Source organism: Naegleria lovaniensis (assembly GCF_003324165.1).
Source record: "Naegleria lovaniensis strain ATCC 30569 chromosome Unknown tig058, whole genome shotgun sequence".
Classification (NCBI taxonomy): domain Eukaryota; phylum Heterolobosea; class Eutetramitea; order Acrasida; family Naegleriidae; genus Naegleria; species Naegleria lovaniensis.
In genome coordinates this window covers 75506-100947 of record NW_025407880.1, presented here as the reverse complement: position 1 = coordinate 100947, position 25442 = coordinate 75506, and the positions used below count along the sequence as shown (strand labels likewise).

At 38.0% G+C, this 25442-nt stretch overlaps 9 protein-coding genes across 9 annotated transcripts; 2 read left to right on the top strand and 7 right to left on the bottom strand.

The window, feature by feature from the left end:
• Positions 1–55: 55 nt before the first annotated feature.
• C9374_012355 (uncharacterized protein) lies at positions 56–5032 on the top strand (the record flags this gene model as incomplete). The annotated part of the gene is made up of 1 exon (XM_044688112.1): positions 56–5032. One exon carries the CDS (start codon positions 56–58, stop codon positions 5030–5032), a length of 4977 nt encoding a protein of 1658 aa, XP_044542426.1.
• A 76-nt stretch (positions 5033–5108) lies between these two features.
• On the bottom strand, positions 5109–7415 carry C9374_012354 (uncharacterized protein; the record flags this gene model as incomplete). Its single annotated transcript, XM_044688111.1, has 1 exon — positions 5109–7415. One exon carries the CDS (start codon positions 7413–7415, stop codon positions 5109–5111), a length of 2307 nt encoding a protein of 768 aa, XP_044542425.1.
• Positions 7416–7704: 289 nt separating this feature from the next.
• C9374_012353 (uncharacterized protein) lies at positions 7705–8480 on the bottom strand (the record flags this gene model as incomplete). Its single annotated transcript, XM_044688110.1, has 2 exons — positions 7705–8373; positions 8439–8480. The coding sequence occupies 2 exons, from the start codon at positions 8478–8480 to the stop codon at positions 7705–7707; spliced, it is 711 nt and encodes a 236-aa protein (XP_044542424.1).
• A 426-nt stretch (positions 8481–8906) lies between these two features.
• On the bottom strand, positions 8907–9833 carry C9374_012352 (uncharacterized protein; the record flags this gene model as incomplete). The annotated part of the gene is made up of 1 exon (XM_044688109.1): positions 8907–9833. One exon carries the CDS (start codon positions 9831–9833, stop codon positions 8907–8909), a length of 927 nt encoding a protein of 308 aa, XP_044542423.1.
• Positions 9834–9897: 64 nt separating this feature from the next.
• On the bottom strand, positions 9898–10263 carry C9374_012351 (uncharacterized protein; the record flags this gene model as incomplete). The annotated part of the gene is made up of 1 exon (XM_044688108.1): positions 9898–10263. One exon carries the CDS (start codon positions 10261–10263, stop codon positions 9898–9900), a length of 366 nt encoding a protein of 121 aa, XP_044542422.1.
• An 86-nt stretch (positions 10264–10349) lies between these two features.
• Positions 10350–11066, bottom strand: C9374_012350 (uncharacterized protein; the record flags this gene model as incomplete). The annotated part of the gene is made up of 1 exon (XM_044688107.1): positions 10350–11066. One exon carries the CDS (start codon positions 11064–11066, stop codon positions 10350–10352), a length of 717 nt encoding a protein of 238 aa, XP_044542421.1.
• A 572-nt stretch (positions 11067–11638) lies between these two features.
• C9374_012349 (uncharacterized protein) lies at positions 11639–13866 on the bottom strand (the record flags this gene model as incomplete). The annotated part of the gene is made up of 2 exons (XM_044688106.1): positions 11639–13611; positions 13848–13866. 2 exons carry the CDS (start codon positions 13864–13866, stop codon positions 11639–11641), a joined length of 1992 nt encoding a protein of 663 aa, XP_044542420.1.
• A 228-nt stretch (positions 13867–14094) lies between these two features.
• Positions 14095–16596, bottom strand: C9374_012348 (uncharacterized protein; the record flags this gene model as incomplete). Its single annotated transcript, XM_044688105.1, has 1 exon — positions 14095–16596. The coding sequence occupies one exon, from the start codon at positions 16594–16596 to the stop codon at positions 14095–14097; it is 2502 nt and encodes an 833-aa protein (XP_044542419.1).
• A 612-nt stretch (positions 16597–17208) lies between these two features.
• Positions 17209–25425, top strand: C9374_012347 (uncharacterized protein; the record flags this gene model as incomplete). Its single annotated transcript, XM_044688103.1, has 5 exons — positions 17209–17779; positions 17829–18077; positions 18130–18216; positions 18266–19429; positions 19532–25425. The coding sequence occupies 5 exons, from the start codon at positions 17209–17211 to the stop codon at positions 25423–25425; spliced, it is 7965 nt and encodes a 2654-aa protein (XP_044542418.1).
• Between the last annotated feature and the right edge of the window lie 17 nt (positions 25426–25442).

The following is a 25442-nucleotide window of genomic DNA, read 5'->3' as shown; positions in this document are numbered from 1 at the left end:
CCGGTAAGGACTGTGCGCAAAGAGTATCCGAAAAAAATACAGCCGCACAACCCTCATGAAAAGCACACTCTTGATTGTTATCGGTAGTCTCTTGTTGGCGGCTCTCCTTACTGCAAGCATGTTGCAAGCGGAGGGTCAGTTTTACAAGAGTGCTGCAAGAAGAAACAGTAAGCCCTGTGGAGTGTCGGCTCTAATTAAAAACAAGACCAAGCAGCTTGAAAAGGTGAAGAAGGGTATCTGTCAGGTGCGAAACATGATACATGCAGTTCGCCTGAACATGTATGAGGATTCCCGTTCGTCCTACTACCTTAAAAATCAAAAGATGGTATTGAAAGAATTAAAACGTGTTGCGTCGACTCTACGATTTGAAATTGAGGCTCTCCTTAAGAGAAGAAGAAGCCTCCACGAACGAAACATTGTGATGCAAAAGGCCGGACGAAAGCATCATGTTCGTAACAAGGTCAGGGAGGTAGGCTTATCAAAAACTTCCGTTGAAACAAAGGCATGCACAAAATCATCATCTAAGGTACCGCATGCCGATCGTCAACGTAAGAAGGCTCTTACCCCTAAGAAACCAAGACGTCCGTCGTCATCTTCTCTAGAAGCATTTTCAACCACCTCTCTCTACCTGCAACAGGATGAGACTTTTACAGCAACCCATCGTAAATCGTTGAAGCCTTCTTCAAAACAACAATCCAGAAAACCAAGAAGGAAGAGAACAAATAGCAAGCAGAAAAGTTGGAAAACTTCTCAATCTCGTACAAAGGAACAACAACCATTCACTGACGCAAAAGAATCTAACGTAGTTGAAGATTCCTCTTCTGTAATATCAACAGTTATGAATGTTCAATCATCAAAACCAATCAATAAGGTTGCAACAGTTCATAGCCATTCTAAGCATGCAGCTACTGCATCTTCAAGTCACCGTCAAGTATCGTCATCCCCATCGACTGATTACAACACGCAAAGCGATGACGTTTATAACAACCGAAGAAATGAAACATCCTCCACAACAGGACCAAAGGATCAAGCTGCCAGAAAGAATTTAACTTCTCCTCGTCCTGAAAAAACTATTTGGGAAAGACAACGAGCAAGCCAACGACCAAAGTCTTTAGTAGTCATCTCACCCAGTAGTACAACCACCAAAAAGCATAATCACAAGAATGGTGGAGTTTCAAATCCAAAAACAGTACCACAATCTCAATTTCCAAAGAGAATAGAATCAAAGCCTAAAAGCTCGTCCGTTAAAGCCAAAGTCGACCGTAGAAACAAAGATCGTAAAACCGTCGCTGAGGAAGTGTCAAAAAGAAGTGACAAAAGAATGGGTGATGGACCATCTCGTGAAGCCAAATCAAAGATATCTGGCTCTCCATTGGATATCAAGAAGGAAAAAGATCGCTCCTTACTGACTTCATCATCGACAGCTGAAAGAAGGAAACAACCGGTAAAGGAAGTTAACATTGAATCAATCGAAACTGTCAAATCAAAAGAAAGCAAGAAATACAACCATTCCCAATCCATAGCAGAAAGAAAGTCATCTAAGCACGGTGAAAAATCTGCTGCGACATCTGTGAAGGTGCCGTCAGAGAGCTCAAAAGTCAGAAGAAACGATGATTTGACATCTATTCATCAACAACATAAAGTGATGACATCCAATGATTCAGCAAGCTCAAATGTCAAGAAGGAGAAAAACAGCTTCAAAACACAAGAACAAAGGTCTGTAGGAAAATCGTCAGAGATTGTTAGTGGTCCTTCGAGAGTGCCCGAAAAAGAATTACCAAAACAACGCTCGTCAGAACAGAATTCAAGATTAGAAAGAAAACCAAAGAAGGACTCTTCATCCAGTAAAAAGTCAACAACACAAAATGTCAAGCCTAAAGAAACTAAGAAGCAAGATTTACCCTCTAATGAGAAAGTGACCACACCAACTCGTACAAAGCCAAGCAGTGATAAGCAAGAGAGAGGTAGAAATAGTGTCTCATCGAAACAAGAGAGACAACCAAGCAATCCTACAAAGCACTCAAACGAATCTGTGAAACGTGTTTCGTCATTGAGAAATTTGAGTTCAAAACCAGAAATCAAGGAAAGAGCCACTTCATCCTCAAAACCAGCCAACAGGACTATTTCCAGAACAGAATCCATCGCTAAACGTCCAGTTCAAAAGGAACGAGACACTCCACTCTCAAAATCAACCAAAACCGCTTCCAGAACAGAATCTATCGCTAAACGTCCAGTCGGAGCTCAACGTCCAGTTCAAAAGGCACGAGACACTTCATCCTCAAAATCAACCACCAATACTTCCAGAACAGAATCCATCGCTAAACGTCGAGTTGATAAGGAAACGATGCGATCCAAGTCTTCACAGACAAGACAAAACAAATCTTCTTCCAAAAAGGATCAAGGACCCACTCAAAGTATGATTTCAACATTGGGAATAAGCAATAGAAATACCAAGGTAGCACGATCTGTCAACAATAGACCAACCTCAATCACTTTTGAAAAAAGGACTTCAGTCATTGTCAAGCCAAAAGAAAATGTCAAAGAAGCCAAGAACGTGTACTCAAATGAATCTGTGAAACGTGTTTCGTCATTGGGAAATTCGAGAGCCGCCTCATCCTCAAAATCAACCAAAACCGCATCCAGAACAGAATTCATCGCTAAACGCCCAGTTGGAGTTCAACGTCCAGTTCAAAAGGAACGAGACACTTCATCCTCAAAATCAACAAAAACCGCTTCCAGAACAGAATTCATCACTAAACGTCCAGTTGGTAAGGTAACACGATCTGTCAACATTAGGCCAACTTCAATCACTTCTGAAAAAAGAACTTCAGTCATTGTCAAGCCAAAAGAAAATGTTAAAGACGCCAAGAAGGTTCATACTTCATCTGGTCGCCAAAGTGACAAAGTAAATCGTTCAACACCAAGTGTCAAGAAAGAGACGGATCGAAAGAACGTGACTACTTCTGTTCCTCGTCAAAAAGAAAAAGTGAACACTTCCATTCGTTCGACCCCTATCGTTGAAAAGGTTGCTCCTCGTAAACCACCAAAACAGACTTCAAGCAAATCCTCAACTCCAGTAGTCCCTCCTTCCAAACCTACTAAACCAAAAGAAAACAAAAAACAATCAGAACAAACTTCAAAAACCGAAAAGAGACCAGTTCATCCAAAACCAAAACAGTCTGTTGTTACAACCACAGACAAGGTTGTCTTAGCAGCTGCAAAGCCATCCAAGCCAAAGGAGCCCAAACAACCAGAAAAACTCTCAACTACCAAAACAGAAAAGAAGGCAACTCGACCAAAACCACAACAACCTGTCGTCAAACCAACAGAAAAAGTGGTCTTGGCATCCGTAAAACCCAGATCAGTTTCCCCAACTGCCTTAAAGAAATGTCAAGCCATTGGTGATCCTCATTACACCACATTCCAAGGGAAATATTTTGATTTCTATGGAATTGGTGATTATGTTTTGGCTGGCTCCACAGATGGTGATTTCATTGTTCACTCCAGAACTGGTAAATGGAACAGTGCCAGTGTCAATACTGCTTTCGCAGTCAAGCTCAATAATCAGAACATTGTTGAATACGACATTGAAAGCGACTCGTTCTATGTGGATGGACAACAAATCTCAATTAAAGTAGGAGACACAATAACCTTTGATACAGGAGCTACTGCTAAGAGAACGGGTGCTGCCTCAATGACGATTTCTTCCACTAATGGCGCTCATTTGATTGCCACTTGGTACAGAGATGCAGGATATAAGAGATACGGATCTTTTGGTCACATTTCCTTGATTGTTGAAGCTCCTACTGATTTGTCATTCAGTTCTGGTTTGTGTGTCGATCGGAGCTACCAATCCGTTACCGCCACTGGAATTTTACATGATCATGTCCAACGAATTGTGACACGTTCGGTGCAACCCAAACAACCAACTCAGGCACAAGTTCAAGCAGCAACTGAAGCCTGTCGTACAGCTGGATTGAAAGGTGTGAATCATCCATTGGCTTTGAAAGCTTGCATTGCTGATCAGGTTCAAACTGGATCCAAAGTTGGTGCATCCATTGCCAAGGTCATTAAACAAGCAGAACAAATTGCTGACAAGAAGGAGAAGAAATGGGCTCAACAAGCAGAACAGATTAAGGAGGTGAAGGTTGAACAAGTGAACCCAGCAGTGGTAACAATGCAAGCGCGTACTCAACCTCTTGTAAAACCAGTCGTCACTCCAAAATCAAACACAATTACAGAACAAACAAAACCAAAAGGAACAGCACAAACAAAACCAACCAGTACAGCATCAAAAGAAACTAGAACTTCAATTAGAGACGCTACCGAGAAAGCAGAAACAAAAAAGATCATTGAACCAAGAGTACCAAAAGTTGTGACTGTTCAATCCAAGTCTACAGAAGTCTCTCCAACACGTCCAGCGCTCAAGAAACAGGACAGAAGTACAGAAGTCATTCCAAAGTCTAGTGAAGCTACTTCCAATGGAAGTGTGAAATCCAATCCAAAGTCAAAGGGAGGTCATAATCCAAGGTCCGTGATGAGAGAGTGGATTGAGACAACGAAGGAAGCCAAGCGTTCTCAACAAGCAAGTCCTTCAGTTGCTACCTCACAACAACAACAACAACGTGCGGATCAAAAGTTGGCAACTCAGACCACAACAAAGAGTGACAAAGCCAAGCAAGTCTTGGTAAAACCAAAGCCTGCTGCAATACAGGTTAAAAAAGAAACACCAATTGTAAAACCATCAAATCCAACAGTCAACAAGGAAACTTCGCCAAATACCATTGCAAAACCACCAACTAAACCTCGTGAAGCTGTTCGTGTGGATCCAAAACCTACACCAAAACCTGTTGTCGTTGCAACTCCAGTCAAAAAGGAAACACCAATTGTAAGACCACCAACCCCACCACGTGAAGCAGTTCGAATGGATCCAAAACCTACACCAAAACCTCCTGTAACAATTGCAGCACCAGCCAGAACTGCCTTTGAAAGAAAGGCCGTAGCAAGACCTCCACTATCTAGAAGAAGATAGAACGGATGATGATGTATTCTATAGTGGTGTTAAATAAATACGAGGAAGGTTCTGTAACTTTTCGAAAATTGCACCATTACCACTGATTCACATCAACATCATAATGAGCTTGACAATATTCAGAAAATGTTCTCCACACATGTTGTTCTTTTGGATCTGGTGTCGCATGTCCATTCTTTTCAGCATCTTTCATTTTCGAGACATAATAATCAACAAAATCCTCAGTGACTTTCTTAATGGCCAATTTATGAACGACCAAATCATGGTTCATAAATCCCCCAATGTTAAATAACCGGACATCGACCACCCTTGTTCGATTCACATCTTCTCGAATATATTGTTTGCCTCCAAACACCACTACTTTCACTGGAGATCCAGCTTGTTCGTTTTTCGGATTCACATAGGAACATGTCTTGTAGAGATAGGTCACTTCCATCAATTGATCACCAAAAAATCGTGCCTTGGTCGAAATGACATTTTCAAGAGCTCTCTTCTTAAAGATGGCTCCATAATTCATAATACAAGTCTGAATCACAGTAGAGTATTTTCGAGAGGAAACATTTCGATCGAGAGGTGTATAATGATGATATTCCATACATTCAAACATGCCTTGCTTTTGTCCTTCAATTTCATTATTGAGAGCTGCTTTTGCAACTTTTTCAATCGAATAATTTAAATGAATAATTGATTTTTGCAATTTCATATTTGGAACGCACGAATAATTTTCTTTCGATTTGTAAACCACCACTCTCGGATGTTCTCCAATCAATACTTTCCAATCCTCTGTATGATCACACATAAATTCGACAAAATCAAAATCCGAATCCACAATGGTTTTTAAATTTAAATCTTCTTCACTCATTTTGAACGAATGATAATGAAGAAATTGTTTTCGTTTTTTGTGAAGTATATCAATAATATACGATGGAAAATCTTTCACACTCAATTCGAGCCACTTTTTCACATATTTTTGATGTTGTTTTTGGAAATAGGAAAAATTATCTTCCAATTCTTTTTCGAACATGAATAATAGACGTTTAAGGCCAATGAGTGTTGGAAGTTCGTGTTGTTGCTGTTGTGAATTTGGAATTTCTTTTTGTTCCATAAATGTTGAATTTTTCAAGACTGGAATGGATTCTAAAGATTCCGATGAGAGTATTGAATGATTGTCACTTGTCACTTCAATGGGAGGTTCATTCGTTTCTTTTGGAAGCTTGTTCAAATGTTCTTCTTCTTCACGACGACGCATTTCCAATGCCAATTCGCATACTTCTCTCAACCACTGAACCAAATATTCATGTGTACTCAAAATAGGAATTAAATTCTTGTATTCCTTTTCCACACTTGTCTTGAAATTTAACAAGAAAGGAAATGGACATTCGACAGTTGCCTTTTCAGAAAATTGTTCATTATTGAAATGATTCATGCCTGTCTCTCCTTCATCCATTAATGGTCTCACTACAAGTTCTAAAAAACTTTCACATGACTTGAAAAGTTGTTTCAAAGTGTCAAATGTTCGAACTCGTTGTTTCTTGACATCATAGAAAACATCTAAAAAGTGCATTTTCTGGATCATGGCTAAACCATATTCACGTGTGACTGAAATTTTGACTTGTCCTAAAAAGTCAAAAAATGCATTTCTAATTTCTTCAATGCCACCTTTCATTTTACTTCCATTTTTAGAATTCCACATCATTTCAGTAGGTGAAGAATTCGATCCGTTTTTTCTCTTCGAATCTTGTTTGGCCACATCTTTAAATATTCTCATTGCAATATTACTCGTAGAAGTTGTTGTCGTCGTCGAAGTAGAATCCTCAGTCGAAGATGCATTCGAAGATTTTCCATCCGTCCAATTCGTGTCACTTGCCACTGAATATTCATTCAACAACGTCGATTCTCCACCCATCACTGCAACACCAGTAGCACCTTGATGATGATTATTTGTATTCGATATCGAACTCGATGTCATTCCTAAATTAGTAAATATTTTCAAAGAGGCCCTTCGTGCTTGTTTCTGTCCAGCACTACTTCCATTGTTATTACTACTACTACAACCACTCATGAGAGGTGAAGCAATTACAGGCGAACAAGAAGGACTGTTTTTTTCACATTTGGATTCCAAAAGTGTCATCATGTTGGAATCATGATCAAAACTTTTAGAATGTTGTTTCATCATGACAATGGGAGAAGAATCATTGGAGAAGGAATTTGGTTTTGGAGATGAAGAAGAAATTGGCGAAATTGGTTTTGGAAATGAAAGATTTAAAATGTGTGATTGTTGTGGTTGTTGTTGATTTAAAACAATGCACGAAATGGGAATGTAATAGAGATAGGGAGAGAGTTTGGCGGAAGAGTTCGATGATGATGATGATGACTTGTTCATGATGGAAAAAGTGAGATTCAGAGAGCGAGCAAGGGATGTTGTTGTTTTGAATTTTTTTGGTGTTGGCCAAAAGCGATCTTGACAAGTGACTGGAGCCCGACAACTGCGCAAATGCGTTGGCCAAAAATGTTTTCACGAACGACCTTAGCAGTCCTTATCTTCAAATGATTTTCATCATGTCCAACAACATTTTCACAAATAATTACAACAACCGTTGAAAGGCGCTCAATAAGTTTCACAATTTTATCAATCGCTAAATTCGATTTAATTAATTGCACAATAATTTACATTAAAGCTCTCCTCTCAAATTTCTTTCACTCTTCAAATAAGCAAGCGCCTTTTCATTACTCCAAACATGTTCTCTCAATTTGGTAAATTGTGGAATAAATTCTTCAATATTCACCTTCATGAAATATCTCAATAAATTTCCCAATTCAAACAAGTACACATCGGCCCATGTCAGACGTTGTTGTTGTTGTTGTGAATGCAATTGTTGTTCATCATCCAACTCTAAATTCTTCTTTTCATGAATTTCCTTTTCATTTAGTAATAATGGAATTAAATATCCATCGTGTTTTTCTAATTCCAAATTCAACGCAGTTGCAACACGTTTCAAAATTCCATTCTTAAATTTTACTCGTTCTTCCTCTTTGAATTCTTCAGCTGTTGCAAATTCAATTCTTGAAAATTCATCATATACATCTTCCATGGCTGCAATATATTCTTCACTCAGTGTGGCTCGAAAACGATCACGAGGATACAATTGTGCATTTCCTTCTTGGGCGAAATAACGAGCAATGGCAATGGCTTGATCGAGTGTCCAATGTTCGTTGATTTTGACGAATGGAACAAAACCGTAACGAGAAGAGGGTTTCACGAGAGGCCACTCGTTGTAAAAGTTGAGTTTTCGGAGTGTGTAGGGAATTTCACCAATTTCTGCAATTAATTTAATGAAATCCTGTGTATATGATACATAGTGTGTGATTTGGAGTTGAAAAGTAAAAGAAATGAGAAAGGACTTACAGCTCTTCCATAAGTATCAAAGTAGGTAATTTCATTGACCATGTTGTGATTTTGTGATGTTTTTTTGATTGGTTATTGATTGAAGGTTAATGGATCCACTATTTATTGCTAGGGATGAGAATAATGAAGACCGAGGATTTGAGGTTATTACGAGCGCAAACGCAAGTACTTTTTGAAAAGAACGTACTAACCTGTGCCTGATAATTCAAGATTGAAACAAAGTGTGAGACTGTTTGAACGTTCAATTTGTTGCAAGACGTTGTACAATTACAGAGCGAACTGTCCTAGGAGTGGCGTCTGTTGTTGACCTGTGGGCGGCCGTTTCGCCTGTGGTTGCGTGGGGGACCTGTTGTTTTGGCCTGTGAAAAAAATGTGGCTTCTTCATGAGGACGATTGTTGGTAATTTCAATGAAAACTTTGTGGCCGATCCGAAGAACTCTTTAGGGTTTATTCTTCAGGATTTCTTTACTAAAACTTATAAAAATCCATCATCAAACAATGTTGGTTGAACACCAAATGTTCATCAAATTTAACGATGCTGGCTCTGCCATAAATAGAGTCCAATGAAACCGATTCGGAGATATGTTCAACTGCCAATGTTCGGAGCCCTGTTGCCTCCTGAACGTTGTTGATTTTGAACACTGCACGCAATGATACGCCCAATGGAGAAATAGAATCAACTTGGCCAATCTTAAAATTTGTTTCATCTTTGAAAATAATATATTGACCGGATTGCAAAGGAGGAAACCACTTTTCTGAAATGCATTTGGTTCGATACCATAGATAATTAATGAATATTTGTCGTCTCAATTTTTCAAATTCACAGGCTCTAGATTCAACATTCTTATGATTGGATGAATCATTGAATTGTTTGAATTCCTTATGTTTCAGCTCAAATAATAGGGCCCAAAAGAATCGAGGGCTGCCCCATTCCAAACAATCTTCAAATATATGGGCTATCCAGTGAAAATTCGGAAACTTGCAACTTTTGGATTTGAATAATTCTAAAAAGAATTTACAAAACTTGATATAACTAGATCTGGCTTTTTCAATACCCACTGTTGTCAAATTATCTTGTAACAAATGACTGACAAATGAAACATGGCACGACCAACATAGTACATGTTTTTTTCTTAAAACCATAGAACGGCCTTGCAGTTTTGAATTTTTCACCAGCACCTGATAGATAGGATGTACACTAAAGGCTAAAAATTCAAGAAAATCGTCAGCAGAACAATTTTCAAAGTCCTTCACCTTAAATTTCAATGGCTGACCTGCAGCGTTGACAGTAGTAGAAACTAAATCTTGAAGGTCACTAATTATACCAGTGTAATTAAATTCGTCAAGAATATAGCGTAAATGTCTTCGTCCTAAACCTTGTATTTCAGCATGCATGTATTCCACTGTTGACTTTTCAAAAACATCATGATCCTTCAGATAAAATAATGGATTGTTCACTTTACGAAGTTCTTTGTCCTAGCTCTCTAATTTTGTTATTTCTTGATTTATCATCCATTTGAGAATCTTTCATTTCCAAAACCTGTTCCCATGTAGGACGCATTCCCTTACATTCGTTTGAGTTGAGATTTTCAATGTTGTCATAAATTTGTATTGCCTCATCTACGTTTCTGTTTGGGTAGTCATTTTGTTCGTTTGGATTTAATACATTTTTAGGAATGTTTGCAAACTCTGATTTGGGATGATGACAACGAGAACATTCTTTGTCTTCTAAAAATAAACTCATCCAACGTTGTACACTATCCCATACCCACGGCCCTAATTCAATTTTCACGTCTACAATTTGATCCATGCCTGCATGATACATTTGAAACGTTTTTCCTTGAATTGAGTTGAAGTCGTCTTTAAAGCATTGCATTAGGTCAAAGAACGCCTTTTGACCAGTAGCTTTTCCTAGAAGAGAGATGGTTTCCTTGATCCTGTTAAGAACGATTTAGAGTAATTCAGTAAACTAAGATAAAACCCTCCTGAGTTCTTAGAGCCAGTTCGGTATTTTCTATATTCGTCAAAATATAACACAAAGACAACTGATAGAATGTCTGATCCTGATTTTTCTATCAATTTCTTAAAACCAGGTGTTGCATATTGCTCTCCTTTTTCTTTGTCCGTAATATTTCTTCCGTAGTGAATTTGGTTGGCAATAATAGGATCTGCTAATAAATATCGTATGGTTGATTCAAGGTTATAATAAAACACATGATCGGTTGAATGTGATAATTGTTGTGTTTGAAGTCCTTTTACGCAATGTTGAATTTGATCATATGTGAGATAAGGAATATTGTTGTCTTTAAGCATTTCCGTAACTTTTTCGTATTGAAGTTTCGTTAACCTGTGGTATTTTAATAACATAAAACAGTCCCATTCCGTCTTATTACTGAAAGGATGATATGAATTATTTTCCATTCTTGTAACGAATGGATTTGATTCTGAGGTTGTTTCATGAATTGTACACATATCCTGTGCTCGTTTCTGTAACACATGCTCAAAATCCACTTCGTCAATAATCACTTGCCATTCACTCTCCAAGGACTCATCATTATCCAACACCTTCCAACAAAGGTCATCAGAAGCACACATTACTACATCTTGATTGAAATCAATGCAGAACATGTTGTCTATACAGTTGCTTAAAGATTTTTCCACATTAATGATTTTAGGTTTTTTTATAGCTCGTTCATCAATTACTTCCATCGAATTCGTAATGGCATTCTATTATGTGCTCATGTAATTGTACAGGACTGGTTGTTGAGAGAGTGCAACATTTAAAATGTTGTGAGCGATTTCGGTCTTCATGTGTGGAAATATGGTCTTTATATGATCCAACTTTTGTAAAGGTTTTATCGCACTTTGGACAAAAGATCAAGTCTTTGTTGAATGATTGACATTTCTCATTGGTGCATGATGTTTTAAACACTGCTGTGAATGTTGTGTTTGTGTATTTGTATTGGTGTAAGCGTTGTGATGAAAATAAATTCTTGCATTTGCCGCAAAGGTGTTTGCGTTGAACATGAGTAGCAATCATGGGTGGATTCGAAGTAGATAAAGTGTGAGACTGTTTGAACGTTCAATTTGTTGCAAGACGTTGTACAATTACAGAGCGAACTGTGATCAAGGCTAAGAGTCAAAACAACACCATACATTTTCAGAATTTTTGAATTTTATAAATTAAAAGACATATTGCCTTAATCAACATCAACATCTTCGAATTTTGGTTGAGCACCTCCTGTGGATGATTCACCACCAGCTCCTGCTCCAGCACCTGCGCCTGGGAAACCACCAGCTCCTGGGAAACCTCCGGCACCTGCACCTGGGAATCCACCTTCTCCAGCACCTGCACCACCAGCACCTTGGTACAACTTGCTTATTATTGGGGCACACTTGCCTTCCAATTCCTTTTGCTTATTCTCCAAGTCCTCCTTAGAAGCAGATGGGTTGTTGTCAATGTAAGCAATAGCTTCCTCGCATGCCTTCTTGATAGTGTTCTTGTCAGAATCAGAAATCTTTCCAGCAAGGTTTGGATCCTCAACAGTCGATTTCATTTGATAAGCATAAGATTCCAAGTGGTTCTTAGCTTCAACCTTCTTTCTCAATTCATCGTCTTGAGACTTCATTTGTTCAGCTTGTCTCAACATTTCTTCAATTTCTTCCTTGCTCAATCTACCCTTATCGTTGGTGATGGTAATGTTTTCAGTCTTACCAGAAGATTCATCCTTAGCAGAAACCTTCATGATACCGTTGGCATCAATTTCAAAGGTAACTTCAATCTTTGGAACACCTCTTGGTGCAGGTGGAATACCTTCCAAATTGAATTTACCCAACAAGTGATTGTCCTTGGTCATGGTTCTTTCACCTTCATAAACTTGAATGGTGACAGCAGTTTGGTTGTCGGCATAGGTTGTGAAAGTTTGTGACTTCTTGCAAGGAATAGTAGTGTTTCTTTCAATCAACTTGGTCATGACACCACCAGCAGTTTCAATACCCAATGAGAGAGGAGTCACGTCAATCAACAAGACTCTAGTCTCCTTACCAGTCAAGACACCAGCTTGAACAGCAGCACCATAAGCAACAGCTTCATCAGGATTGATGGACTTGCACAATTCCTTTCCGTTGAAGAACTCCTTGAGCATTTCTTGAACCTTTGGAATACGAGTGGAACCACCAACCAAAACAACGTCATCAATTTGTGACTTGTCCAAACCAGAATCTTGCAAAACCTTCTTGACTGGTTCAAAACAATTTCTGAACATATCCATGTTCAATTGTTCAAACTTGGCACGAGTCATGGTAATATCCAAATCAATACCATCCATAATAGAATCGACAGAGATGGTTGCGTTAGCAGCAGAAGACAAGTTTCTCTTGGCTCTTTCACAAGCAGTTCTCAATCTTCTCAAAGCTCTTGGATTTTCAGTCAAATCCTTCTTGTGCTTTCTCTTAAATTCTTGGCAACAGAAGTCAACCATTCTGTTATCAAAGTCTTCACCACCCAAGTGAGTGTCACCTGCAGTAGCCTTGACTTCGAAAACACCATCTTCAATATTCAAAATAGAAACATCAAAAGTACCACCACCCAAATCGAAAATGAGAACGTTTCGTTCACCCTTCTTGTTCAAACCATAGGCAATAGCAGCAGCTGTTGGTTCGTTGATAATACGCAAAACATCCAAACCAGCAATAGTACCGGCATCCTTGGTGGCTTGTCTTTGAGAATCGTTAAAGTAGGCAGGAACGGTAACGACAGCCTTCTTCACTTGCTTTCCCAAATATTGTTCGGCAATATCTCTCATCTTGGTAAGAACCATTGATGAAATTTGTTCTGGTGTAAAGGTGTGTGTTTCATTCTTATATTCGACTTGAATGTAAGGCTTATCGTCTCCCTTAGTAATCACCTTGAAAGGCCAGTGCTTCATATCTCCTTGAACGCTAGGATCACTGAATTTTCTACCAATCAAACGCTTGGCATCAAAGACTGTATTGTGAGGATTCATTGCGACTTGGTTCTTGGCAGCATCACCAATTAAACGTTCCTCTTCAGTGAAAGCAACATATGATGGTGTAGTTCTGTTACCTTGATCGTTTGGAATAATTTCAACATTGTCGCCCATATAGACACCAACGCAACTGTAGGTAGTACCCAAGTCAATTCCGATAGCTCCTGTTGTTGAGGAAGGGGTTTAAAGTTTTTAAGAAGAAGGTTCATGATAATATGTAAACAAAATAAAGTTAGCAGTGAGTGAATATATCCAGACAGTCAAGCAAGATTTCCAGGTGTGTCCAATGTATTTTGTTGTTCAATGTATTTTGTTCACGATATGTTGTTATGATGATGGTAGGTATAAAATTATATGTTTAAGTTTTCAAAAGGCTTGAACGCCTTCAAAGATTACATACCGTCAAAAACTCCAGACATTTTATGGTGGTGAAGATGTATTGTATTGTGATGTTATTTTTTTCAGCAAGGTTTCAGGAATTTTTGCAATTTATCATCGTGGCTTGGATGATGAATTCCGAAAATCGAAATTTTTTTTAGATTCCGAAGTCGTTCCGATTTACAATGCGGATGAAGTTTGTACAAAGGGGGAAGCTGGTGGTTGGCCATCTTGTTAATTAATTTAATCAATTCAATTGTTTACGAATATTAAAAAGAGTAGATTGGCCCTTTTGTTGTATTTTCAGAGGATGGAGTGGTTGTTGTTGTTGGTGTTGTCCCTGTTGTGGTCGAGGAGGTTGGAGTTGTCGTTGTGGCGGACGGGTCAAGAACATCCACTGGTGTTTTGAAACTACGGTAAGCAAAGGAATTACGAACTTGTTGGAAATAGAGCTGAGTGATTTTCACCAAAATATCTTGTGGAATTTTCATCAACTCGTCAGTTTTGACATCTGTCTTAAACAATTGCTCCAAATTAGCAGCACCAACTTGAATGAGCATGTCACGAACTGGTTCCAACATGGGATCATCCAAATAGCATGACAAGCGGTCAACAATGGACAAATAACTTTGTCTATTTCTATTGAAAATGCTCAAACATGAATCCACGAGACCCTTCATACGGTACAAGTGTGCAGTCTTGAGTAAAGAAATGGCATCCTCAGATGGTACTAAAATTGGATCGAAACATTCATAAGCATACTTGACAATGTATTCCATAATGTGTGGTTCTACACCAATTTCTTGTAAATGACTCGAATCGCATGCTTCATTGGTAAATATTGGAGAGTTGAATTGTGTCTCGAAGAATTCGCTTGCTGATGAGAGAACTGTTTTGTGACAATCGATGAATTTCCCTTCTCCAATTGTAATTTTCACATCTGATGATTTTGGATCTTTGTAGAGGGAGGACAGACTGTTGACAGTAGATGTTGAAGGACGTCCATGTTCGAACCAATGTAGTGGTGTCACAGTTTTGAATCGATAAATCTTGGCGAGATACTTTTCAATTCGTGGCTCCTTTTCAATGTCAAAGCAAGGTAATGGTGAGTTAGAACCAACATATTCCAAACAAAATCTTTGGACTCTCTGCAAAAGTCCACACAATACTTCTTGAGGAGCTTGTTTTTCCCTCTCCAAATATGAATCAATCAGTTCCAAACTATCGATTGCTACTCTGTCACTGAAAACATTTTTAAACTGTTTGAGCAAATAGTTGACTTTAAAGTCAATCAATTCCGCCTTGGCTCTGTTCACTAAGAAAATACATGCAATAACTTCTGCGAGTGAAAGATTGCGGACAGGTAAGCATGAGTCTCTTGAACTCATAATGAAATCAATGATAAATTGTAAACATTGTTGCTCGGACGTTGTAAGAGTTTGTATGAGTCTTTGATTAAGGAGAACGTGTTGTGTAAAATTTGGCACCACAATCTTTAAAAATGGAATAAAGGCAAAAACTTCGGTTCCAAAAAGTAAATCACGATTATATTTCTTAATGCAATTCCTTTGATTCACGGAAGACACTCGAGTTCCGAATGAAAAATTGGTGTTGGCTGCTAATTTAGAAAATGAAATTGGTGTTTCTTCAGATGAAAAATCTTTAACATTCACAAACACGTCATAGGTGCTAAGATTTTTGCTTGTGTTCACGTTGTTGAGACTGGTAGTGGCTGCTGGTAACAAGGAGGAATTTCTTAAAGATGACGCAACGCCAAATGAAAATGGATTGTTGTTTCTATTGACTTTAGAACTTGTTGTGGACTTGTCCTGGGTTGTTGTTTTGGAAGATGTTGTAGATCCATTGTCACCAAATACAAAAGATGGTTTTGAGAGAGGAATGTTGATGGTCGAGGAATGATCGCTGCTCGTGGTGTTATTGCTATTGTTCGTAGTAGCAGTACTGTTACTACAACTCGTATTAAGGCTTGATGCTACTGCGATAACTGTTGCTTTTGGAGATGTCGTACTTGATGCAGAGGTTGCTGATGATGACGCTGCTGGTACAGAATCCAAGGTTAAGGCAGTAGATGGTGGAGGGTGCGTATCATCATTGACCACCGTTAAAGGTTTTGCCGACGCTTGATCAAGCTCATTGGCTTCCGTTGTTGCTGCATCCGTTGTGCTTGCAGAGTTAGTAGTGAGACTTGTTGGAGTCTTCTCGTTATTGGAGAGTTGCAGTGTTTTCATGTGATCGGACAAAGGTTCGGAAATAGTCATACTACTCGGTAATGTTGTTTTGCCTTTATCATTACAGCCCGAATTGGTCGTACAAGATGTTGTAGCAATATTGGAGTCATTAGAAACAGTTGTCTCTTTCTGATCACTATCATTCTCATTGTTGATGATGATTGTACTCATGGTTGTAGAAGGAGGAAGGGAGAACGGGCTCGAAAAAGGATTGGATGTGATTGGTTGTTGTTGAAACAAAATTGATGATCCAGTTTCTACACTGCTACAAGAAAAGGGATTACTTGTTGTTGATGATGATCCGAATGAGAAGGAAGAAGAAACATGATGATTTTTCACCAGCTCTGAAGATCTCCACTGAGAAGAGACAGAACCAAGACCCTTTCGCCTCTGATAAGAATCACAAGATTGTAAACTTTGAGACATGTCTCTTTGTTCCTTTTCATCATTATCCGATGAGGAAGAAGATGTTGGTGAGGAGTAGTAGGCTTTATCGCGAACAGGAGCTCTGAGTCGAGACATTTTTTTGTTTTTTGTACTGTCACATCATTGTTCCCTTAGAGATGATCTAAATATGAAACAATTAGTGAAGGTTGTTGATGTTATATTCTTTGAAGCCATGTATTCTGCATTACCAATCAAAAAGAAGACTTGATTTATAAAATGTAAGGTGTGTTTTAACAGCAGAAACCGTTGCCAGTGTTGACAAAGTCAACCTAAAAAATTAACAAAAATTCAACTGCGTTTGCAATGATGAAAATTGGTCCAAATATTCCTCCACCAGAAATATTAGATTTCTTGTTCATTAACAAGAGGCGTTTTGTTTGGTTGTTTATTAACATACGCGATATCGCCACCTAAAAAATTTAAATTTCCGAATCCCGAGTTTTCTCGCGCTGTGGCTTGTGGCTTTCTCAGTTGTAACCAAACGGTTGATCCATTTTACGGTTAAGCTTAACGGGTCGATTTTCCTTAAAGTACTTCTATAGGCAAAACATGCGATCTTTCAGCAAGCGTGTTTTTACGATGCGCCAAAAGAAGCACTTTAAGGAACACACGCCCACAAAAAACATTTTCACGATGAGGCTACGTTTGATATTGTTAATTGCACTACTTCTTTGTGATCATTTCTCAATGAGAATCAAAGCCTTTCCAACTCCAACATTGATTGATACTGTTGTTGGAGGAAATTCGTATGGAGATGGAGTGAGAGCATTGGATTCTGTGATTGCATCCACTTCATTATTCATTTCTCCATACTCTGGTAATATATATTTGGCCGATAGAAACAAGATTAGAAAATATAATCCTCAGACTGGTTTGATTACTGCTGTGGCTGGAACTGGAGCTAGTGGAAATTCAGATGATGGAATCAAAGCAACTCAAACAATGTTCAATACAGTCTCATCCATAGCAAGAACAAAAAGTGGAGATATTGTTTTTATTGAAAGATTTGCTTATAAGATCAAAGTGTTGAAAAGAAATGGACGATTGATGACCATTGCAGGTATTGGAACATCAGGGTTTTCAGGTGATGGTGGATTAGCAATTAATGCAAAAATCAATCCTTCCAATGGTGACATTGCCATTTCTGAAGAGGGAGATATTTATTTTGGAGATATTGGTAATCATAGAATCAGAAAAATCTTGACCAACGGTACCATTGTAACAGTGGCAGGGACAGGTTCTTCTGGATATTCAGGTGGTAAGTTTGTTTTGAATGAAATTTCACGTAATCATTTTAATTCTGACAGATGGAGGTTTGTCAATTAATGCCAAATTATTCAGCCCTTCTGGTATTGCACTCTCCAATACGAGTGAGTTAATTATAATGGATACCAACAACAACAGAATTAGAAAAATTCTCACTAATGGTACTATTATCACAATTGCTGGAGATGGTACGGGAGGATTTACAGGGGATTCAGGACCCTCAACTTCTGCCAGAATATACAGACCTACATCAGGAAAATTCAATTCTAATGGCGATTTGATATTTGCAGGTACGTTGGTTTTGGATTAATTTTCACATAATCTTCATTCTGTCTCCCTTAGATAGCTACAACTACAGACTCAGAATTATTTATTCCAATGGTACAATATCGACAATTGCTGGAGTTGGCTCGCTCGGATATTCAGGAGGTATGTTTTGATTAACACGCTAATTTTCACATTTATTCAATTCTGTCAGACGGAGGAGATGCATTATCGGCACAACTTAGTTATCCCTCCAGTGTCGCATTGTTTAATGATGAAATTTATTTTTTGGATTCGAGTAATAGGGCCATTAGAAAGATTAATTCTAATGGAATTATTTCAACAGTGGTCGGAAGTAGTGCATCCACATTTATTGGTGATGGCTATGATGCTAAATTGGCTAGTATAAATTTATTGGACTCATTTTCCGTGAACAATAAGACCATTCTTTTGAATGACTATAGATCTATCAGATACGTTTCTTCGGACGGAAAAATATCAACCATTGCTGGTACTTTGAACAGTGGTGATTATTCTCCAGATGGCACTTTAGCAAACAATTCAAAACTCAATCCTAGTTGTGTTTACAATGGTGGTAACGAATTTTTTGTCTGTGATCAAGGTGCTTATATTAGAAGAATTAAGAACAATATACTAGATACCGTTGCTGGATCCACTGATATTTTTACTGGCAATGAAGGTCCTGCTAACACTTCAATCCTAACAAGCGCCTTTGGAGTCACTGTTAAACCATCCACAGATGAAATTTTTATTGCTCAAACTTTATCCTCCTCTTCCATAAGAAGAGTAGATTCGAGAGGAGTTATTTCAGTATACGCTGGCATTATGTACAACAGATCTGTATCCAATGACGGATTATATCGTCTCAATACGGCATTCAAGGATCCAGTCAAGGTTGCATTTGCTTCTAATGGAGATATGTATGTCTGTGAATTTGGTAACAACAAAATCAGAAAAATTTCAGCGTTCACTGGATTAGTTTCAACATTTGCTGGTAAAGTATCAGGAAGTGTTGTTGACGGTGATTTGGCTACGAATGCACTGCTAACAAGTCCCGTTTATATCACTGTGGCACCAAATGACGATGTGTATATTTCAGAAAGTGCTAGCATTAAACGGATTGATGCAAGTTCAGGACGAATATATAGGTATGCAGGACTGTCAGGAAGCTCTAGTTCTGGATATTCAGGAGATGGTGGCAGAGCTGTAAATGCAAAACTTTATACACCAGTGGGAATCAAAATGACTTCAAGTGGCGTGTTATACATTGCAGATCAATGGAATCATCGAATTAGACAAGTTAATGCCAGTGGTTTTATCTCAACAATCACAGGAACAGGAGAACGTAATTTTACAGGTATGTTTCAACTAACCTTTCAATTATTGGTGATCTTTGGATTTTTCAGGAGGTTTGTTTCTATGAAATGTTTTATAATCATTTACATCCGTTTTCGGGTAGATGGTGGACCGGCACTACAAGCAACCATTAATCGACCTCTTGGACTCGCTGTTTCTCCAATTAATGGTGATGTTTATTTTGTGGACTCTGGAAATTTCAGAATAAGAAAATTCACACCAGGCGGAAACATTTACACGGTTGCTGGTTGTGGAAGGAGTGGCTACAAAGGTGACGGCGCTTTGGCTATCAATGCTTGTTTGACAGGTCCATATGATTTGGAATTTCTTCCAAATGGAGAGCTGTTGATTATCGAAGGAAATAATAGAATTAGAAAAGTTGATTTGAATGGAATTATTACATCCATTGTTGGTGGTGTGGGAAATGAGGCTATTGCTGTAAATGGCTCTGTTTTTCCAACTTCTCTCGATAGAGATGCTCAAGGGGCTTTTTATATTACAGAAAACGCAAGGAATGACATTAGGAAACTTGACCAAAACTATTACATACATGCATTTGCAGGATCAACAATGTCCGATTATGGTGCTGAGAATGAGCATCGTCTTGTTACTGATTTCATAAGCGTTAAAGATATAACTGTTGCATTGAATGGAGAGTTTTTGGTGAGTGATGGAAATCGCATTAGGAAAATTGACTCGAGCGGTCTTGTAACAACCATTGCTGGTAATAGAGTCTCAAATTACTCAGGTGATGGTGGATTGGCAATTAATGCTCAACTCAGTACTCCTTATAGTGCAGTCATGGCATCTAATGGAGACATTTACATATCTGACTCAAACAACAGAAGAATTAGAAAAATTGATGGGAACACTGGAATCATTACAACAGTCGCGGGCAACGGCAACAGTGGATATAGTGGCGACTTTGGGTATGCATCCCAAGCATTAATATCACAACCAACTTATATAAGAATGGTGGATAGTGATGTGTACTTCATAGACTATACCAATAAGGTAATCAGAAGAATTGCAACTGAATGCCCTCGTTACTCCCAAGTCAATCCAACTAATGTCTCAGATTGCATTTGCTTACCTGGATATTACGGAGAGTTGTGTGAAGATTTTGACTGTTTCGGAATTAATCAGGCCAATGGAACATCATGCTCTGGAAATGGTATATGTACTGCACCAGATACATGTCAGTGTGCAGAGACTTATTATGGTGTTGAGTGTGAATCCTTTTATTGCTTTGGAGTGTTGAAAAATGAAACCAATGTTTGTTCAGGACATGGCCAATGCGTTGAATCTGACACGTGTGCTTGTGAAAATGGGTATCAAGGTCCACAATGTGTACATGTCTGCTTTGGTATTGATGCAACACATTCACAGGTTTGTTCTGGAAATGGACAATGTGTTGGACCTGATTTGTGCAATTGTACTTCTTCTTATTTTGTTGGAAACTATTGCCAAAATCCAATTTCTTGTTTCGGAATACCATTCAATGATTCGAGTGTTTGTTCTGGAAATGGACAATGTATTGAACCTGATTTGTGCAATTGCACTTCTCCTTATTTTGGATCTAATTGCCAAAATCTTCTTTCATGTTTAGGAATACTATCCAACGATTCGAGCGTTTGCTCTGGAAACGGACAATGTGTTGGACTTGATCAATGTAATTGTACTTCTCCTTATTTTGTTGGAAACTATTGCCAAAATCCAATTTCATGTTTCGGAATACCATTCAATGATTCGAGTGTTTGCTCAGGGAATGGACAATGTGTTGGACCTGATTTGTGCAATTGTACTTCTTCTTATTTTGTTGGAAATTACTGCCAAAATCCAATTTCATGCTTTGGAGTACCATTCAATGATTCGAGAGTTTGTTCAGGAAATGGACAATGTATTAATCCTGATTTGTGCAATTGTACTTCCCCTTATTTTGGATCTAACTGCCAAAATCTACTTTCATGTTTTGGAATACTATTTAATGCTCCAACAGTTTGCTCTGGACATGGACAATGTATTGGATCTGATCAATGTAATTGTACTTCTCATTATTTTGATGGAAACTATTGCCAAAATCCAATTTCTTGTTTCGGAATACCATTCAATGATTCAAATGTTTGTTCTGGAAATGGACAATGTGTTGGACCTGATTTGTGCAATTGTACTTCCCCTTACTTTGGGAACAACTGCCAATCCTTACCAAGCTCTCTTTCATGTTTTGGAATTAGTTCAACAGATCCCAATGTTTGTTCAGGAAATGGACAATGTATTGGTCTTGATCAATGTAATTGTACTTCTCCTTATTTTGTTGGAAATTACTGCCAAAATCCAATTTCATGTTTTGGAGTTCCATTCAATGATTCAAATGTTTGTTCAGGAAATGGACAATGTGTCAGACCTGATCAATGCAATTGTACTTCCCCTTACTTTGGGAACAACTGCCAATCCTTACCAAGCTCTCTTTCATGTTTTGGAATTAGTTCAACAGATCCCAATGTTTGTTCAGGAAGAGGACAGTGTAATTCAACTGACCATTGTATCTGTACATCTATTTCAAATGCTGCTGTACATGGAAATGCGTGCCAAAATGTTCAATGTTTACCAAATTATTATGGCTCGTCTTGTGAACAATATTGTGAATTCAGTACGAATTGTTCTTCTCATGGCGTATGTTCAAACGATGGAAGCAATTGCACATGCTTTTCAAATTCAACTTCTGGATTTTGGACTTCACCAAATTGCTCCATGTGTACGAGTGAATATTATGGAGAATTTTGTTTAACAAGATTTATTCCCAGCGTTAGATTTAGTGACGATGCTACCCAACTCTCGTTCAAATTATATGCACCTTTTTATTATTCATCCTTGAGTGTTACTTGCTCTCATTTAGTGGATTCATCTAGTATTAATTTGGGAAGTAATGCTGTTTGTACATGGAATGACAAGACCAATGGTGATTTTGTGATTGTTTTGGGAAGAGATCATTCAGTTCAAGTTGGTTCTACAATCAAGATTAATGTTCGTGTTTTTGATATGGTTCATAGTAGTGAGTATATTCAAACATTAGTGCTTGCACCACTCGTCATTATCAAACCAATTGCAACCATTACAACTGTGCCAACAGAATACAGTTCATGTGACCAAGTTGTCGTCCAAGGATCAAGCAATTCATTATTGGTGAAATATAACTGGACAATTCTCTCTTCACCAGGGGTGTTGACGCAACAAATGATTGGTATTACCAATACCTCAAGTCTAGAATTCAATTCAAATGCTCCATCTGGAAGTTATTCAGTTCAGCTAGTGGTGACAAATTTTTTCAATGTTGAAAGCGATGCAGTCACGTTTAACTTTACAAAGATAGCCTCTGCTATTCCAAAAGTTGAAATCTATTATTCCAACCAAATGTACGTGAACGTAGACCGTATGCCTGCGTACATATTGAAATATTTGACGTTCACAGGTTGTTCGCTCAACGATACTTTTGATTCATCTGCAGTTTCTATCGAGTGGAAACAAACTCAAGGCCCCCCAACCAATTTTACACAATTACCCAATAACGATTTGATGATCCATTCATTCTCCAACAACACTGCTCAAGATTACATATTTGAAGCAACTTTGACCTATTTCAACTCATCAAAATTCACAACTCGAGTTGATATTCATACGCTGGAAGAAGAATATGACATTGTTCTCTATGAATCATCCATTACATCCACTCAAGCAACGATCAAAGTGGAAACAAATCCATTTGAAAAAATTGACTCTATCAATAGGTACGAATGGGCTTGGAATTGTGTCAATTCAGATGATCAAACTCAGTGTGATCAATCCATGTTGAATTTCTTATATACTCAAGCTTCACTGAAATCAACGAGTTTTGTTTTACCTCTTTCTGGATCAAAGACATCCATAGATTTGAGATTGACTATCAACAACAGAATTGGAAAACTTTCATTGAGATTCCCTGAAGATGAAACAGTTCCAGTGATTAGTGTGCTGTCACTTTCTCCTACTAAAAGTTATCTCACTACTTCTGAAGTTCTAAATATTCAATTATTGGTTAGTTTGAATGGACAAGTTGAAGGAATTAACTCGTTGCTGTCAAGAGAGTGGACCCTTAATGGCCAATCTATTGCTCCAACCATGTTATTGGATGGATCTGACATTATCAAATCCAACAAGATTTTATTGGATATTTCTAAATTAACTCAAGGATCATCTCATACATTAACATTTAGAGCAGCAACCTTACATGGAAAGTCAACAAGTTACACCTATTCATTCTCAGTAGCTATGAACCCAACACCTTGTTCATGTTCAATTTCACCATCAAGCGGATATGCTCTAGAAACTGAGTTTACAATTTCCTGTCCCAATTGCCTACAAAGTGAGAATATCTTACAAATCAGCTTTTTAGATCGCAAAACTGGGTTGAAAATTCCTCTGGTTGAAATTAACAATCCACAATTTAAAACTTTGTTACCATACACTGGTGAATCTGAATCTGTCACTCTCTATTTTGTGAATAAGAATATTCAAAGCAATGCCAAAGCTGAAACATCCATCCGTACGAATCTCGTTCTACCTTTGACATATTCGTTGACTGAAGCCAAAAAGAAAAAGATATTTTGGGATGAATGGTACAAGACACTTGCTTCTGGAGATCCAAGAAAAACTGTGTTGGGATATATTACCACAACCGTTGATGCAATGATAAAAAAGATAACAAGAAGGTCACAAGTCTCTATTTCACCAGATTGTGTTCATGGTTTTTACGATTCAGTGATCAATATTTGTTTTTGTAATGAAGGGTACAAGAAGAGTGATTGCAGTATGACAATTTCTGAATGGTTGGAAAAGTCAAACACAAAATGGAATACTTCAAAACTAATTTTTGACGAAATGAAATTTAGAAATGAGCTTGAACCTCAAAATGAAATCAAGCTTTCGTCACAAATATCTGAAATGTATCACTTATTCGAAACGTATGACGAAATCAATCAGGAAACACTTGACATGGCTGTGGAAATTTTCAAAAAGCAACTCAAAGATGTTCTTAAATTGCAATCTTTAATTCTATCCAGCTCATTGACAAATGTCATGATTAGTACATTGGAATTAATGGTCAAAGCAAGACTTTCTCTTACCACAAACGTCACTTTAGATTTATACAATGACATTTTATCCATGAGTGAAGATTTATCAAGCATTCAATTGAGAAATCAATTTTCATCGAAAATTCAAACTAACCTTTTCACTCTCGTTGCTAGAAAAGCGTATCCATCAGAGTTGTCAGACATGAGCATTTCATACAATGGTGACAATGATACTGTCCATTATCCTATTTGGATGACCAAGTATTTTGATCGCCTTGATTTGAGAAAACAGGTCTTTTGCAAAGTGATCAGAAAATCAGTTCCATCCACAATTACTGAATCCCATGCAATGAGTGCTCAATCGGAAATTTACACAACATTGAAAAGTGCCACCTACACTCTTTCATCTCAAATTGTGAATCAAAATGTAACAATTCCATCAAGTGATAAGGTAGTGTCCTATTCATTCTATTTTGTTAGAAGCAATTCAGATTCAACAAATATAACAACTGAAGGAAATGTTGTCAAGAATGAAACCATCTCTTCAGAAATGATTTGTCAAAGTGACATTCCTTGTAACGTTGAAAGTTTGGGGAATAATTACTATAGGTGTCAATGTGCACAATCCACTCAAGTTACACTTGTCGAGAAAACAACAAGATCAATCACCATCCAGCAGCAACCACCACAACCACCACAAGTTGAGAGTTCTAATCTTGCCTTTATTGGTTTCTTGGCATTCCTGATACCTGTTGCTGTCGTTGTGAGTGTTGTCGCAGGATTATCATTTTGTCGCATTTGCAGGAGAAGAAGGAAAAAGCCCACTTTGAGCACCAACACCGACCACAGTGTTCCACAAATAGAGCTCAGTGCATTCAGCACTGTTTAATCTTCAACATCCAACAA